The sequence below is a fragment of the Gymnoscopelus braueri genome (genome assembly GCF_963280865.1).
Source record: "Gymnoscopelus braueri genome assembly, chromosome: 23".
Classification (NCBI taxonomy): Eukaryota; Metazoa; Chordata; class Actinopteri; order Myctophiformes; family Myctophidae; genus Gymnoscopelus; species Gymnoscopelus braueri.
Genome location: NC_137625.1, coordinates 10,773,887 through 10,788,006, shown reverse-complemented (window position 1 = coordinate 10,788,006; position 14,120 = coordinate 10,773,887). Strand labels below are relative to the sequence as shown.

Genomic DNA, 14,120 nt, shown 5'->3' with positions numbered 1-14,120 from the left:
ACAGATGATCTACTTGAAGATCTGCTATTTTCAAAATATTTGTATATATTTTTAGACAACTTGAAAACTTAATAATGGGTACTTTCTACTTTTGGTACTTTAAGTACATTTTGATCACTTTTGAACACTTTTGTACTTTTCCACCATTGGTGGGTTATGATGCTGGATAGTAGACATTTTTAAAATGGTATTATATTGGCTCTATGGCATAACTGAACCATTTCATTGGCTATATGCAGACATTGTTAATGGCAATTTTTGAGTAGCTTGAGATGGTGTGTTTTGTCATAGAAAAACTAACTTTATTGCAGTGGTAGTGAAAATAACATTTAAAAAACGGAGAATAATCTGCAATATTGTAAGTTCAATAACATTACAAAGGCATAAACACCAGAAATACTTGCAGATGAGTGTGAAAGTACTGCTGGATGGAAAAACAGATTGCCAGCACATCAAACAACAAAAATAAGGCTATACAAGTACACAATAATACTCTTATTGAATATGGTATACGTACATACAGTACATGTATATGCACCTGTTGTTGGAATAGGTATTACATGTGTGCAGAGGTAGACAAATAGAAAACCCTTCTACTAACTTGCATTAGAGTTTTAACTTCTGACAAATGCAGTGACAAGTACCGATTCATGAGGATTGGAACATCTGTTTCAAAACGAAGAGGCAGTACAATACACGCAATGAACGGAGCAGAAATATTAAGACATAAACATTTGAGAATTAAAAGTTTAGCAGCAATATACAAAATATGTCCAAAGGTTACGGCTAATTTGAACTCAATCGTATGACTGTATGTTGCTCCTCGAAAATGAAAGGTTTTTGGCGAGCAAGACAGTCATACTCTGTGATGAAGCAAACACTGTTACTTAGACCAGTTAGGTCATCTTTGTGGAAGCAGTGGCAGTCATGCTTAACCACTTGAACCCCGGCATGCCTATTCTGGGGGGAACATTGGCCAAAAATAGCCGATCCACAAGCTCTCAACGTGTCGCGTTGCAGCACGTTGTGAGCTTGTAGATCGGCTATTTTTGGAGAAGAGATTTGGTGTGTGGACGCTAAAAAGCGGTCCAAGTACAGTTGTAACTCGGGTCCATTTGACTAAGAAAAGTAAGAATAGAGGGTTTAAGTGGTTAATATATACTCGCTCGACACTGTCGTAAGACAAAGTAAATCAGGCTCCATTCAGCCCCTGTGGGACAGGTCGCTCCCTCACAGGCTAGCAGTTAGAGACAGGCCAAACTGGGCTGTCAAAACAAAACAAAAACATTATGTATAAAATTACATCTTCTCAAATATAGCTTATCAGCGCGACAGTAAACAAACATCCACAACTTATAATGCAATGCCTATCAAGTGATAAATAACAACTGTTCATTCAGTGTGTATACTGCAGTTAGTTTTTTTTTCATTTAAATTTTTTTTCATTTTTGCTACTGAGCACCACATGGTACAACAGAACCATATTAAAAATAAACAAAACAGTTGACCACTGTACTGTACTCTCATACATAAACTTTATTATAAAATCTATGATGAACGTCTAACCTGGTGCACTAGGACAGACCTCAAGTACGATATGTAAATATGCATTTATTTACATCTTTAAATGAAAAGAGGGGGAAAAAAGAAAGAAAGATTGGCAACCACAAACAATGGGCATACTGTACTTAAATTCTAGTTTAATGGAACGCACAGAATGGTCTGCCCTTGGTTTTTGTGGCTTTCTTAGTTTAGTTTCTTTTTTATATTGAGATCTTCACATTAATTCAGGTTAAACTGTTCAGCCTAAAACAAAAAAAGTGTATTAACATTTATGAGATGAGGAAATCTCATCTCATGAGCTTTAAGCATAATACAATAAATAGGCTACGAAGAATACTGGAAAACATTTTGTTTTGGCCTTTTCCTTCTCTCAGGAAAACTTGGATGAGCAATGGCACCATTAGGATCAGCAGTTTCCTCCATGAGACAAATGTGAAAAGAAAAGTGCATCTTTATAATAACAATGTGCCATTTGGATCATAAGAACATATAAGGCTAGGACTTATACAAAATAATTGAAAACTGCAACAGATACAAGCAGGTCGATGCTCATTTAGTAGTAGTTTAATCTCTACTATTATCCTCCCTATTACTACTGATTCACATTTGCTTGTGAATCATACTGAGCTTGGGAGTTTGAACTTCCCTTTACTGACTGAAAAGTGATGTGTCAAGTAAGTAGCGCCATAGAAGGAGGGTTTGCTTGGCGATTGGCTACGAGTCTACCTGTCGCTACAAAGAGCACAATGTGTTTCTCACAGCGCAGGGCTTTCTGTATCTTTGTAGTCGGTGTTGCTGAACAGTCGGGCTAGCTGCTCTTCGTAGTGCATGATGTTCCTTTTCATGATGTCCATGCATGGCCCCAGCAGTCGCTCAAATGCCTGCACATCCAGTACTAGAGACAGAGGGGAATCACGCTTTAGTGTGGATTACAAAAATTAATAATTTTAACACCATTTTTATAAACCCACTGGCTCAGGTCACAATAATTAGTTCGTAATTTAAGTAAGTAATTTTAAACGCGTATATGTGTATTATGGTTTGCATGTATTATGTAGCCTTTCATTTTGAACACAGAATGCTGAAATGCTAACTGTAAATCCTTTGTGAAATTTCATAAAATGATATTTGTTTCTATTCATGCCATGTGGTAACTACTGTATGACTTTGACTGTTACATTTGTACACTCAGAGTTAAAGTAAAGTCCACTTGGTGTTGTTTAAATAAAGAAATCTGTTCAATCTCTGTAACAGAGATAATTCTCTGCTCAATAAAAGTAAATGCCCTCATACTTTTGATCCTCCAGTGGGTAATCGAAGAGTATGCAAACCAAACACATGCTGACAATAACAACAAGCCAGTCACTTCCTCGTTGATAGGACGAACTGTGGCTTTTGCGCTTGTTTCGTTTCACTCAATGTCCCTGTATACTTCCTCATTCATTTACTGAGGCTCTGATTGGCGTCTGAGTTGCGTGCCCTGCGTCAAACAGGTTGAGTGCTAATCTGAAGACCAGATTTTAGTTGCAAAACTCCATATTAATGCTTTAGAGATATCCAGGATGTATCAGGATTTTCACGAGTAAGCTTAAGAAAGACATTATCCAAACAAAAAAACAGAATGGAGTGGTAACGAACCTAGACACTTGACATTTCCCACGGTGTACGCTGACGCAGCCCTGGGTTTATTAGTGACCAGAGCCAGCTCTCCAAAGTAGTCCCCTCTGGTGCACACACTGATCTCCACGTCCTTAACTGGCTCATTCGCCTGGATGTTGAAGACACATTCATAACCACAGCCACTATATTAATTATAGTGAAATCTAATTGTTATACAGTAACCTCCCTTTAAGTGCTTTCAACCTGGTGTCCCTGTTTTGGCCATGTCATTATACTGTAGGCAGAAAATGTAAACATTTTCTAAAGAATTCAACAAAATTCAAAACCAAAAATGTATACGCGTTGTGTATATTGGCTAGTTTCGCTCCTCGTTGTATGACAAAGTATATACAGGGCTTAAGTGGTTAACCCATTAAAACCGGGAAAGCATCTGTGTCATTTTAGACTTTCATAAGTTTTTCAGAAAACTCTTAGGATTTAGAACGTTGGTTTAGAACACTCAAAAATAGCAGATATACAAGCTCACAGCGCTTGAAGTGTTTTTTTTTTTTTACACAAACCTTGGCACGAAAAAGTTTGAGAACTACTGAGTTAGAACTAGAAGGCATTTTTAGAATCAGCCTCAGGTCTTAATGGGTTCAATTGATAAACATCATTAACTTGTAGTAGGTCTTTTCCGTGCAACAAACTTGTATTGCACTTTGTGAATGATATTGTACAGTGTATGCTACATAAATAAATGCCGACTGAGTGACTGATTGAATAAATATAGGCCAGGGTACCTTGTTCCTGTTCATGGTGATTCTGACCTGACCAGCCTCCACAATGTAGAAACAGTCAGGTTTATCTCCCTGTAGTGACCCCCCACACACACACACACACACACACACACACACACACACACACACACACACACACACACACACACACACACACACACACACACACACACACACACACACACACACACACACACACACACACACACACACACACACACACACACACACACAGAGCATTGATTAGCACAGCTAAAGTAGATGTTCCCTGTCTGATAGGAGATTGCTCTGTGTTCACTAGAGGTTTTCTTTGTCTTTTTCAGTCTTGTTTCTTTGTTTTAACCTGTTCAGCACTTTTTTGGTCGTTGTAATATTTGTTTTATAAATAAAGTTTGAGTTGAGTTGAGTATAATGTCAAAGTGTTGTTAAAAGGATCCCTGGATAATGAGCCAAATATGCCTTAATACGTTCTAGTTGCCCTTTAGAACAAGACAAAAATTGTATTTATTTTATAAATAGTTCATCTTTTACTCAAGGGGGACACTGCCTGTCGCAAGTTGATGATGTCATTTGTCCATGTGTGGTCTAGCCCTAAGGAATGTTATTGGCATGCTTTAATAAAAAAAACGACGTAATACTTCCTAAGGTTAATAGGAGCATCAAAACAATATTCTAAATACATTTTTATTTGCACATGCATTCCATAGGACTGGACCACACACGGACAGATTACATCATCAACTTGCTACGGGCATTGTCCCTCTTGAGTAAAAGATGAACTATTTATAAAATAAATAAAATATTTTTCATTTTAAATTTTTGTTATAGAGGGCAATTATAATGTCTGACAGGAAATGGGGAGAGAGATGGGGAGTGAAATTATAGTTGTAGTGTGTGGATCAGGATGTTGTCATGCATTTGAGTTAGAATGATTTTTAAAACTACATCTTTTATAGTTATAGTTAAGTTACAGTACATGGCTAGGTGTGGACGGCCCAGCAGGGCCAATATTCCCTCAGATATCCAATCGGCACTCTGCGATCCTCGTCAGAGCTGAAACCAGGGAGGAGTCTGGAACAAAGCGCAGTACCTGAGTTATGATGCGTTCTCCATCGCTGAATGTTTTGGAGACCAGCACATCTGCCACTCTCATCCTCTCAGAGGGCTGTGAAGGGAAAATTAGAAGCTAAGCTCTGTGCATAATTGTATTCTCGGTTCCCCCCAAGCGTGGCATAGCCGTTTCCATTTCTGGTTCAGTTTCCCATAGCGTCACTCGATTGTCGCAGCAGCAGATTTAAACCGGAAAGAGTCATGTATGGGTAACTGAACAGGAACCGGAAACGGGTATGCCACCTCGTCTATTGGTTCAGCAAAGATTAGTTAAAACTGGATTCATTTAGGAGAAATGTGGTCGTCTCGCTCACAAAGCCGGTAGTAGAACATAAATTAAAAGGACAATAGACAATATTGCTTAGTCAAAACTGACATCACGTGTATACAGCCCCCAGTATACAGCACATTACATGGAATGCATACAACATGACTTACTTTATATTTCCAACTATTTATACATTACAATAACCTTTACATTATCTACAGCACTATGAACGGTTACACTCCCCAGTAAAACTGTAAACTGTAAACCAAATAAAACCAGATTCCACATAAATGTTGTCCAGAATGAAATTTCACCTCCAATGATTTGAGTAATGGGAGCGACTCGATGAATGACTCATACATCCTCCTCTTCTTGGCATTAGTCTTCAATATGATCCTCCTGAAGGTGCCTCTGTCCTGCACAGCACACAGAGGAAAGATGGAGACATGGCCAGCTTCACAGTTGAACTAAATGATAACTGGCAGGCCGAGTTTTCAAGCCCTGACATACCCAAAGCTGGCCCCCAAATAGAACAAGAGTGCATACAGTAAAAGAGATAAAAATAAAGAACTGGATCTATGATAGGGATTCATGATTTATCACGATTTATTCATTGATTAGTCTATCTCAAGAATTTTATCGATCAAAAATAGACAAACTTGTAGTGGGTAAACTCATACAGTAAATGAAAAACAGAATTAACATAGGCCAACAAAATTGTTAGCACTTATGTATAGGTTACTTCCCCTTTAAGATTGCATGCAATCTCTTTTGAAGATACCACATATTGGATGTGCCCGTGTTGTTGTGAGGAAACTGGTCTGTGGCTTACTCTTGATCAATAATGCCGTTTCAGTTTATATTTGTTTCTGTAAACACTACATGGTGATTGCTCTTGGATTATCCCAGAGCCAACAGGCTGTTGCTGCATGGTTTGCCCAAGCCAAGGCTCAGCTCACATTGAGGGATATCAGAATGGATGACACAGTACTACATTGTCACTTTGCTCATGTGTCTCCACCGGCCAAAAGGTGCCCCCTATGGGCTGGAGCGCAAACACGAAGCAGGCAGTTGCAGTGTGCAGTGCACACAGTGTAAGTTCATTGTACATAACCTGTCAAATCACCACTAATAAATGGTATAAAATGGTGTATAAATTAATTGTTAATAATATATTAGCAGTCAGTGTATCGTCGTGCATCCCTAACAATTCATCACTCCCATCTCCACCCCAGCATCCACCTGTAGGCGCTCTGATTCTAGATTCCCCCTGGGATAAGTTCACCATCATCGCTCACAGAGCTTTATAGTGCATGTTGCAGGAAGTGAGCCTAAACACCCAAATCATACTGCCATTCATTTTGTTTCATATTAGTTGTGTGGCTGAAGGCGATTCCAATTCTATTGTCCCTAAGCTTGTTGGTGAGGAACTTACCAGACACCAGAGTGCTCCAGGGGAGGTAGCGATAATTGTGGCTGCCCTAGGAGTATTGTACATCAGGGCCAGCTCCCCAAAGCTGCCTTTGTTATCGTAGCACCCAACCACTCTCTCGTCTCCATTCTCCTCTCTCTTCAAAATGTCATATGTACCACTGAAACACAGGGAAGCCCAGTCATACACACACAATGAACTCAAATCAAAAATAAAGGTTGTGGGGGGAGGAGGGGGAGGGGGCTCCATTTCAGTTAGCAAACAACTAACAAGCTAGTAGGAATAGAATGCTTTTGAGCTCATCTTCTTTCTCTCAACCACTTTATGTTAGGAATTAATGAATTGCTGCCGTTCGCCACCTGCTCTTTGCATAATTTCCTGTGCAATCACTACATTTGCATTATCTGATGGGAATGTAGGGAACAGACAGTCACAAATAAAAATAGTATTTAGATACGTGGTCACACAACATATGTGGAATGATTATTGTGAAATATGTGTGGAACATACCAGTGAGAATGTAGATAACTTTTTATTTTTATCCTGAGTTTAAATAAGCTGCCACTACTACGGCCTCTTGAAAACAATGTCAGAAGCCATTTATTATATAGACCTGCTCGCCCATCTGTCTTGCCAATGTCACCCTACGTGTTGCTATAAGTAAGTAAGTATAGAATACGTAAGTAATAGAATATGTTTAGGCATGAGTTTGGTGTGGTTTAATTAATAGATTTAGTTTAGACACTGGTACTGTCGTATAGTTATGGTTAGGCTAAGTCAGTTTGTGTTAGGCTTAAGGTGAGTCAACTTAATATCAAAACACTGCAGTCAAGTTGTTGGGGTATTTTCTGTCATTGTACCTTTGCACATACATGAAATTTGTTGCATTTAACCCATCCTAACTATTAGGAGCAGTGAGCACTATCAATAGAGGGCCCAGGTGCAGTTGTTAAGTGACTTGCTCAGGGACATTTTGACTGGGCGGACCGGGGGTGAACCAGCGACCCTCTGATTCCCAGACGGCCGGCCTCTCAACCCAGTCAGCTCCGGCAGCTGTGTGTGTGTGTGCGCGAGTGTGCGTGTGCGTGCGTGTGTGTGTGTGTGTGTGTGTGTGTGTGTGTGTGTGTGTGTGTGTGTGTGTGTGTGTGTGCCTGCGCTCGCGTGAACATGGTCCACATCATAGACATAATATACGTAGATGCTGCATTGGCTGCTGGATTGTACCTAAACGTTGCTGCCACATTAGTCTGGGCAACTTGCCATAAGATTCTTCTCCCTCCTGGCTCCCAAGCTGTGGAATAAACTCCCCCTCACATTTAGAACTGCAGACTCACTTCTGTTTTTTTGCTGCAGTCTGAAGACTCACAGATTCACCCCGTGGATTCGAATCCCTAGTCTCTGCAGTGGTAGACAGTGCATTTATTTATTGTTTTTATTTATAAAGCACCTTTCAAAACAACGTAACAGGTACCCCTGCACCACCCGAGCACCCGACAGATGCTAGGTTTGATGATTACCTGGTTATCCTAGTTTCTTTGAAGCACTAAATTGATACCCTGTTTATTTGACTAGGGTTCATGCTATTTACTCTGATCTCATCTCACACTTGTAACTTGCTCTGGATAAGAGCATCCGCTAAATGCCAAAATGTTCTTTGTTTTGTTTTATAACTATATTACTGTTGGTTTCAATGTACGATAAAGTATTTTGGTATGGAAATATTAAAAGTTGGCACAGGCAACATACAGAGCAACATATTGTCTTTCTGCGTTACGCCAAAACACACACAGTACATTGCTCTAAAACTGGAGCAGGTGTGTATCCTCTGTTTGCCTTTTTGGCCGTAGGTGCTTAACAGAACATACTCAAGTGAAAACATTTCCAGCAAGGTGGAAAGAAGAAAGCGGCACTCCAAAATAAAAGTTGCAAGACTTGTTCTCAGTTAAACCATTTTCTTTTAGTCTGACGACTGATGCGTTTCGGTGCATGGCCTTCATCAGAGCAAGGTGAAAATGTGAAAATAAAACATTGCTCTGTATGCTACCCGTGCTAACTTTTTTTTTCTTCTACATTTTCATGATTTTCCCTGAGCAAGTCACTTAACAACTGCACCTGGGCCCTCTATTGATAGTGCTCACTGCTCCTAATAGAGGAGAACACGCCCCCAGTGCCCACAGCATCCCCAGCTGGAATCGAACCCAGGACCTTCTAGCTGTGAGGCAAGTTGCCCGTGCTAACGTAATAAAATTGCCTGATAACCATTTCCATGATTGCTAGTATCCTATCCTCTATACTGCAAAAGCATTACCGTATACCTTGTGACAAATACAGTATATACACTTGCAGCTTGCCAGGACCAATATGGACAGGTGTTTCCTGTCCTGAGATGTGTGGCAGTGAATCTCTACCTTTCAATGACGTAGAAGTTGTCCCCGTCGTCATCCATGTCGATGATGTACTCTCCGGTTACAACTGATTTCTCAAACATGGCATCCAAAACCTCGGCCATCTGATCCTGGAAACAAGTTGAATTGTTTTACTTTGCTGCTGTCGGGCGAAAACCTTCTACTGTATGTCCAAAACAGTTACTTTTCAGGAAGTGGGGAAAAAAGAACCATAATCCAAAGGATCCAATGTTATTATCTAGTTCTTGTTAATACTTTTCATCAAATCCAGACAGATTTCACCACTTAAGTTAAGTCTACTAAGTTCACAATGCAAGCCTGTAGATTGTCTATTTTCTCCACTTTGACCCACACACAGTTTAAAATAGGGCATTAAATCATTTATGGCAAAAGAAACAAACTATATATAAAATATAGAGATACAAGGTTTCTGCCCAACAGCAATTCTACTTTTGTTTGGCCTCTTCCAGTCTAACCAGTTTGATGTGGCTGTCCACTTACCCTCTCCAGGTTTTTGAAGAGCAGAATGTGTTTACATGCTTCCTGTAGTCTCTGCCTCTGATCATCTGACTTAGGGTGAACAACCTTAAAAGATGAAAGAGAGAGAAAAAGAGTGTTTTTTTGTACAAACTAAGGTGTTATTGTTAATTGAGTAACATCATTATTCATTGCTGTTTACATAATAGTTAGACTTGTGACTTAATGGGTCACAGCCCTGTTACCGCTGAATTCTCACAGGGGAAGTAGTAGTGTAGCAAATTGTTTTTGCTGTCAAGGCGCTCAGGCTAACCAAATAGAACATTTTAAAACATTTCTCATGGTTCTGGTTCCTTCCTTCTGCTCTAATCCTGATGTTGATGAGTTAGAGCAGTGGTTCTCAAAGTGGATCAGGGTTCCTTGAGGTTTCAAATGGACTCTTGCAGGTCTGTAACTCTCATAGTTATGGGGGGCCTTGAAATGAAAAGGTTTGAGGACCACTGAGTTAGAGGATGCAGAAGTGCAGAGTGTCTTACTTTGGTTTCTCTGTCATCATCCTCATCAGGGTCGTAGCTCTCAGCACACACTGCACAGAGAAACAGTACAAGTCATTCACAATAAGCAGAAAAGGAACCTGAATGAAAACTGTGGAAAGGATTCATCTAAGGTTAAATGATTTGACTTATCTGACTTCAAGCATCATCACCAATACAATAAGCCCTATGACAGTGTGATATGGTCATTCCTGTTGCAACCTGCCCAGATACCTGTCAAACTACTTCTATAGATTGAGTGATGCCCATGGGCATGACACCAGAAGGAGATCATCTGATCTCGTTCCCCCAAAATCCGTCTCAAACATGGGTAAAGAATGTATTACTATACTGCCACCAAAATACATAAAGCTTCTTGACTGCAGACTTCCTACCCAAACGCAAAACTAACCGAAAAGAATTCCTGTCCTTAAAATGTGAGTGGACATAGTTCTCCTTGAACACCTTGATAGTAGAATCCTTTGCCCCTGCCCCCACCCTCCTTTCCTGTAAATATACCTTATGATTCTACTGAGTTTTATTCCAATATGTTTTGTATTGTATTGTATGTATTATATGTAGGCTATTACTGATTCATTGAGTACAATGGACCACAATGGAAACAAGCCTTCAGGGGCTTTTTGTGTTCATCCTTTAGCATAACCATTGACTGTACTACCTGTACTGTTAACAATCTTGTTAATTAAGTATTCAATCAATGAATCAACCATAAATCAAAGCAAACCTATAATGAACCAAAAGTAACTGAGTTTTACCTGAGGCCCTTCTTGTGAATCTGTTGATTACTGGAGCTGTTGAGATGAAAGGGAGAGCCATTTACAATAAGCATTTTACAGTGGAAGTATTAACCAACACAATTCTTCACTTCTGTGGTTCATTCTGTTGTTCAATTCTGTCCATCGGCTGGATTTAATACAGCTACATACTCAGTCATAAATTCGAAACCACAAATGTTGCCATTATTAGCTCTTTTAATTAGCTAGCAGAGATAATGAATTGCCAGTTGGCATTGCCAGGGGCTTTTGGGGGCCACTTATTATAAAGTCATTAGTATATTAGCCTAATTTACGTAAATGATTATGCTTGTACACATAAGTAGTAAGTAATGTATGCCTTACTTAAGCTTTTGGGCAACTCTAGCTATAGGTGGCTGGTTTCCTTTTATTTACATCTAAACTTGCACTCTGCCAGAAAACACCCTTGTATCAGTGATCATAACTTCAAACATTGTTTAAATGTTTTTGTTAAAAGCATAAAAAAAATAACCATGTGTATTGATAACATAGGTGTAAGAATGTACTATTAATATCAATGTTAGTTTAAAAAAATGTTTTTTTGTAAAAGTTGTGTCCAAGATCGTTGTCAACTATCAGATTTCTACAAAAACATAATTTAATCAGGCATAAACAGGTTTTACTTAAGGTCCCCTCCCCTGTCTCACTTCCCGGCATAATTGAAGAATGTTAAAGGTAGGGTAAGTGATATTTTTTGGTTAAAACAAAAGTATTTTGTTAAAAGGTTAATACTATATTCTGATAGTAATCATTGCTATAGAGTGTTTTTTCAGTAACAGATGTCTCCCTGTCTCTCCAGCTATTTAATAAACAGAAAATACATTTTTCGGTAGGTGTCAAAATCTGGAGATCAATCAATCAGGAGAAAGTACCCATTTTTAAGCTTAATTTGCATAGTGTTCCAGTTCCAATTGTGTCTGCTCATTTCTTAGTGTCATCACTTCCAATTTCACTTGTTTAATCTGTATCCTGATTGAGTTCTCTGTCCTGGTTGGATAAAATTGGAAATGAAACTGAAACTGAAACGAAAATGCATTTTCTGTTTAATAAAGAGCTGGAGAGACAAGGAGACTCCTAATACTGAACAAACACTCTATAGCAATGAGTACTATCAGAATATAGAGCTAATAATCACTTATTTTAACCAAAGCAAATCACTTACCCTACCTTTAAATAAATACAATATAAATAAAGGTTTTGTGTATGTATGTGTATATATATATATATATATATATATATATATATATATATATATATATATATATATATATATATATATACACACACACACACACACACACACACACACACACACACACCCCTTTGGATCCATAGCTTTCAGGGGCAGGCAGCTAAAGGTAAAATACGATTTGATACAAAATCAGGTTTACTAGAATGTACCCCTGGGATTGGGATTCTATCCAACGCTCCAAAACCAAATTATTCGGTATGCGTACCCACGAACTCTTCGTCCTCCTCTGAGTCGCTCGCCGACTGCACAACGAAGTTGACAGCCCAGCCTGCACCCCCAACCCCCCCAACACCCCCACCACCCCCACCCCAGCCTCCACCTCCACCCCCACCCAGCCGCAGCTGACAGGAGGAGTCATGATGGGGGAAGTCCTCCTCTCCTCCTCTATGTCTGCTCTCTATCTTCTGGCTGAAATACTCCACGGCAAAGAGTGTCAGATCTGCTGGCTGGCTCCTCAAAACCGCCACGGTGAAGTCTCTCAGCATGTCTTTCAGTCCATCTGGGACCCGGATGTCCATGTTTGGAAGACCGTCGGTAATAAAACAATGTCCAGTTTTTATTTTCTTCTCTTTTTTTTAAGGAAGAGAGCGGAAGAAATGAAAATAATAAATGCCTATACACAAAAAAAAAAGGCAAAAAAAAAAAGAGAAAAAAAAGGCCAACTGATGGTTGGCTCTTTGGATGTGGTCGTTAGCAGGCGTGTTGCTAGCGAGCTATAGCTGCGAAACGATTGACAGTTCACTCCAAGGATGCTTCAAGGGGAGCCATCATGTCTACGAGGGGAACGGCATCATGCCCGTTTTAAAAAGCCAAAAAGTCACAATCCAGGTTATTTCCATATCAATTACACACGGCAAAGAGACGGCTTATGAAAAGAGTGAAATGACAACGCAGAGCGTAGGCTACAGCAGCGTCAATATATGCCAATGCCTCGTACAAAACTGTGCGTGTGACGTCGGGGTTGTGCTGTAACGGGTGACCTATCGAATTCCATGACCGTAGATGTCGCCGTTCTGGAAATTCGCTCTCGACGATGGAGATAAAATACATCTTTGGTGAACTTAATATGATTGTTATCTTAATGCATTTATTGTCAATTGTAGTGATGATAAAAAAAAAGACACCGCATGTGATGTGACCGTGATGGCACTTGTGGAAAACGCCAACGGTGACATGATGTGACCTAAAATGCAATAAAACTGCATTTTCTCATCAAAAGGAGAGGGGGGAAACAGCAACATCTGGAGTCACATAAATCGATAGGTTACCGATTCCAATGTAACGCCCAGTATCCATGGAAACCAACCATCTAGAGAGGTTGACCGTCGCGCAACGACAGGGCTTGCACAGAAACAGAATCACAGGAAGAGATCTGATCTGTCCATGCATGATTGACCCAAGTTAATAACTACATTTCTACTTTTCTTTTACAACAAACGATTAAAAAACGTATTTTTGACTCAATTGTATTTCAACATTTTGAGATTCCATATTATCAGATAGCCTACATCTGAACTTGGATGCAAAATATATATTGCTTTTATGACTTAACATTTTATTGGCCATGTTGATGCAAAATATCATTGACCATTGGCATATTGCTGAAGAGTGACAGCTCCAGTGATGTCATCAATCCCCATGTGTCTTCAACATGGAGTCCAGGACCCTCGGGGTCCCCAGAGTTAGGTTACTACTGTAATAGGGGGGCTGCAAAAATGTTATGTGATAGGAACATTTTATTACATTTTTCCCAAACAATTGGCTTAAGAGAGAGGGAGAAAGGGTGACACAGCAGAAGCCTGCCTGATTATTAATTAGCAGTAGTTGCAACACCAGGGTGTGAGGCACGCTTACTTCACACTGAGT

General features: G+C 39.6%; 1 protein-coding gene across 1 annotated transcript; it reads right to left on the bottom strand.

Annotated features, from left to right (window-relative positions):
• Positions 1-316: 316 nt before the first annotated feature.
• LOC308079250 (cAMP-dependent protein kinase type II-beta regulatory subunit-like) lies at positions 317-13,166 on the bottom strand. Its single transcript, XM_080420625.1, has 12 exons — positions 12,586-13,166; positions 12,460-12,522; positions 10,964-10,999; positions 10,191-10,240; positions 9,679-9,762; positions 9,181-9,287; positions 6,776-6,932; positions 5,655-5,756; positions 5,053-5,127; positions 3,966-4,034; positions 3,202-3,331; positions 317-2,458 (listed from the first exon to the last, which is right to left on the bottom strand). Exons 1-12 carry the CDS (start codon positions 12,770-12,772, stop codon positions 2,319-2,321), a joined length of 1,200 nt encoding a protein of 399 aa, XP_080276751.1. The 5' UTR covers positions 12,773-13,166; the 3' UTR covers positions 317-2,318.
• Positions 13,167-14,120: the final 954 nt, after the last annotated feature.

Excerpts from the sequence above, each read along its gene's own strand:
- LOC308079250 (XM_080420625.1), bottom strand. The coding sequence starts at position 12,772 with ATGGACATCCGGGTCCCAGATGGACTGAAAGACATGCTGAGAGACTTC. Across the intron at positions 9,763-10,190 it reads ATGATGACAGAGAAACCAAA|GTTGTTCACCCTAAGTCAGA; the intron begins GTAAGACACTCT and ends TCATCTTTTAAG. Across the intron at positions 4,035-5,052 it reads GAGAACGCATCATAACTCAG|GGAGATAAACCTGACTGTTT; the intron begins GTACTGCGCTTT and ends GGGTCACTACAG.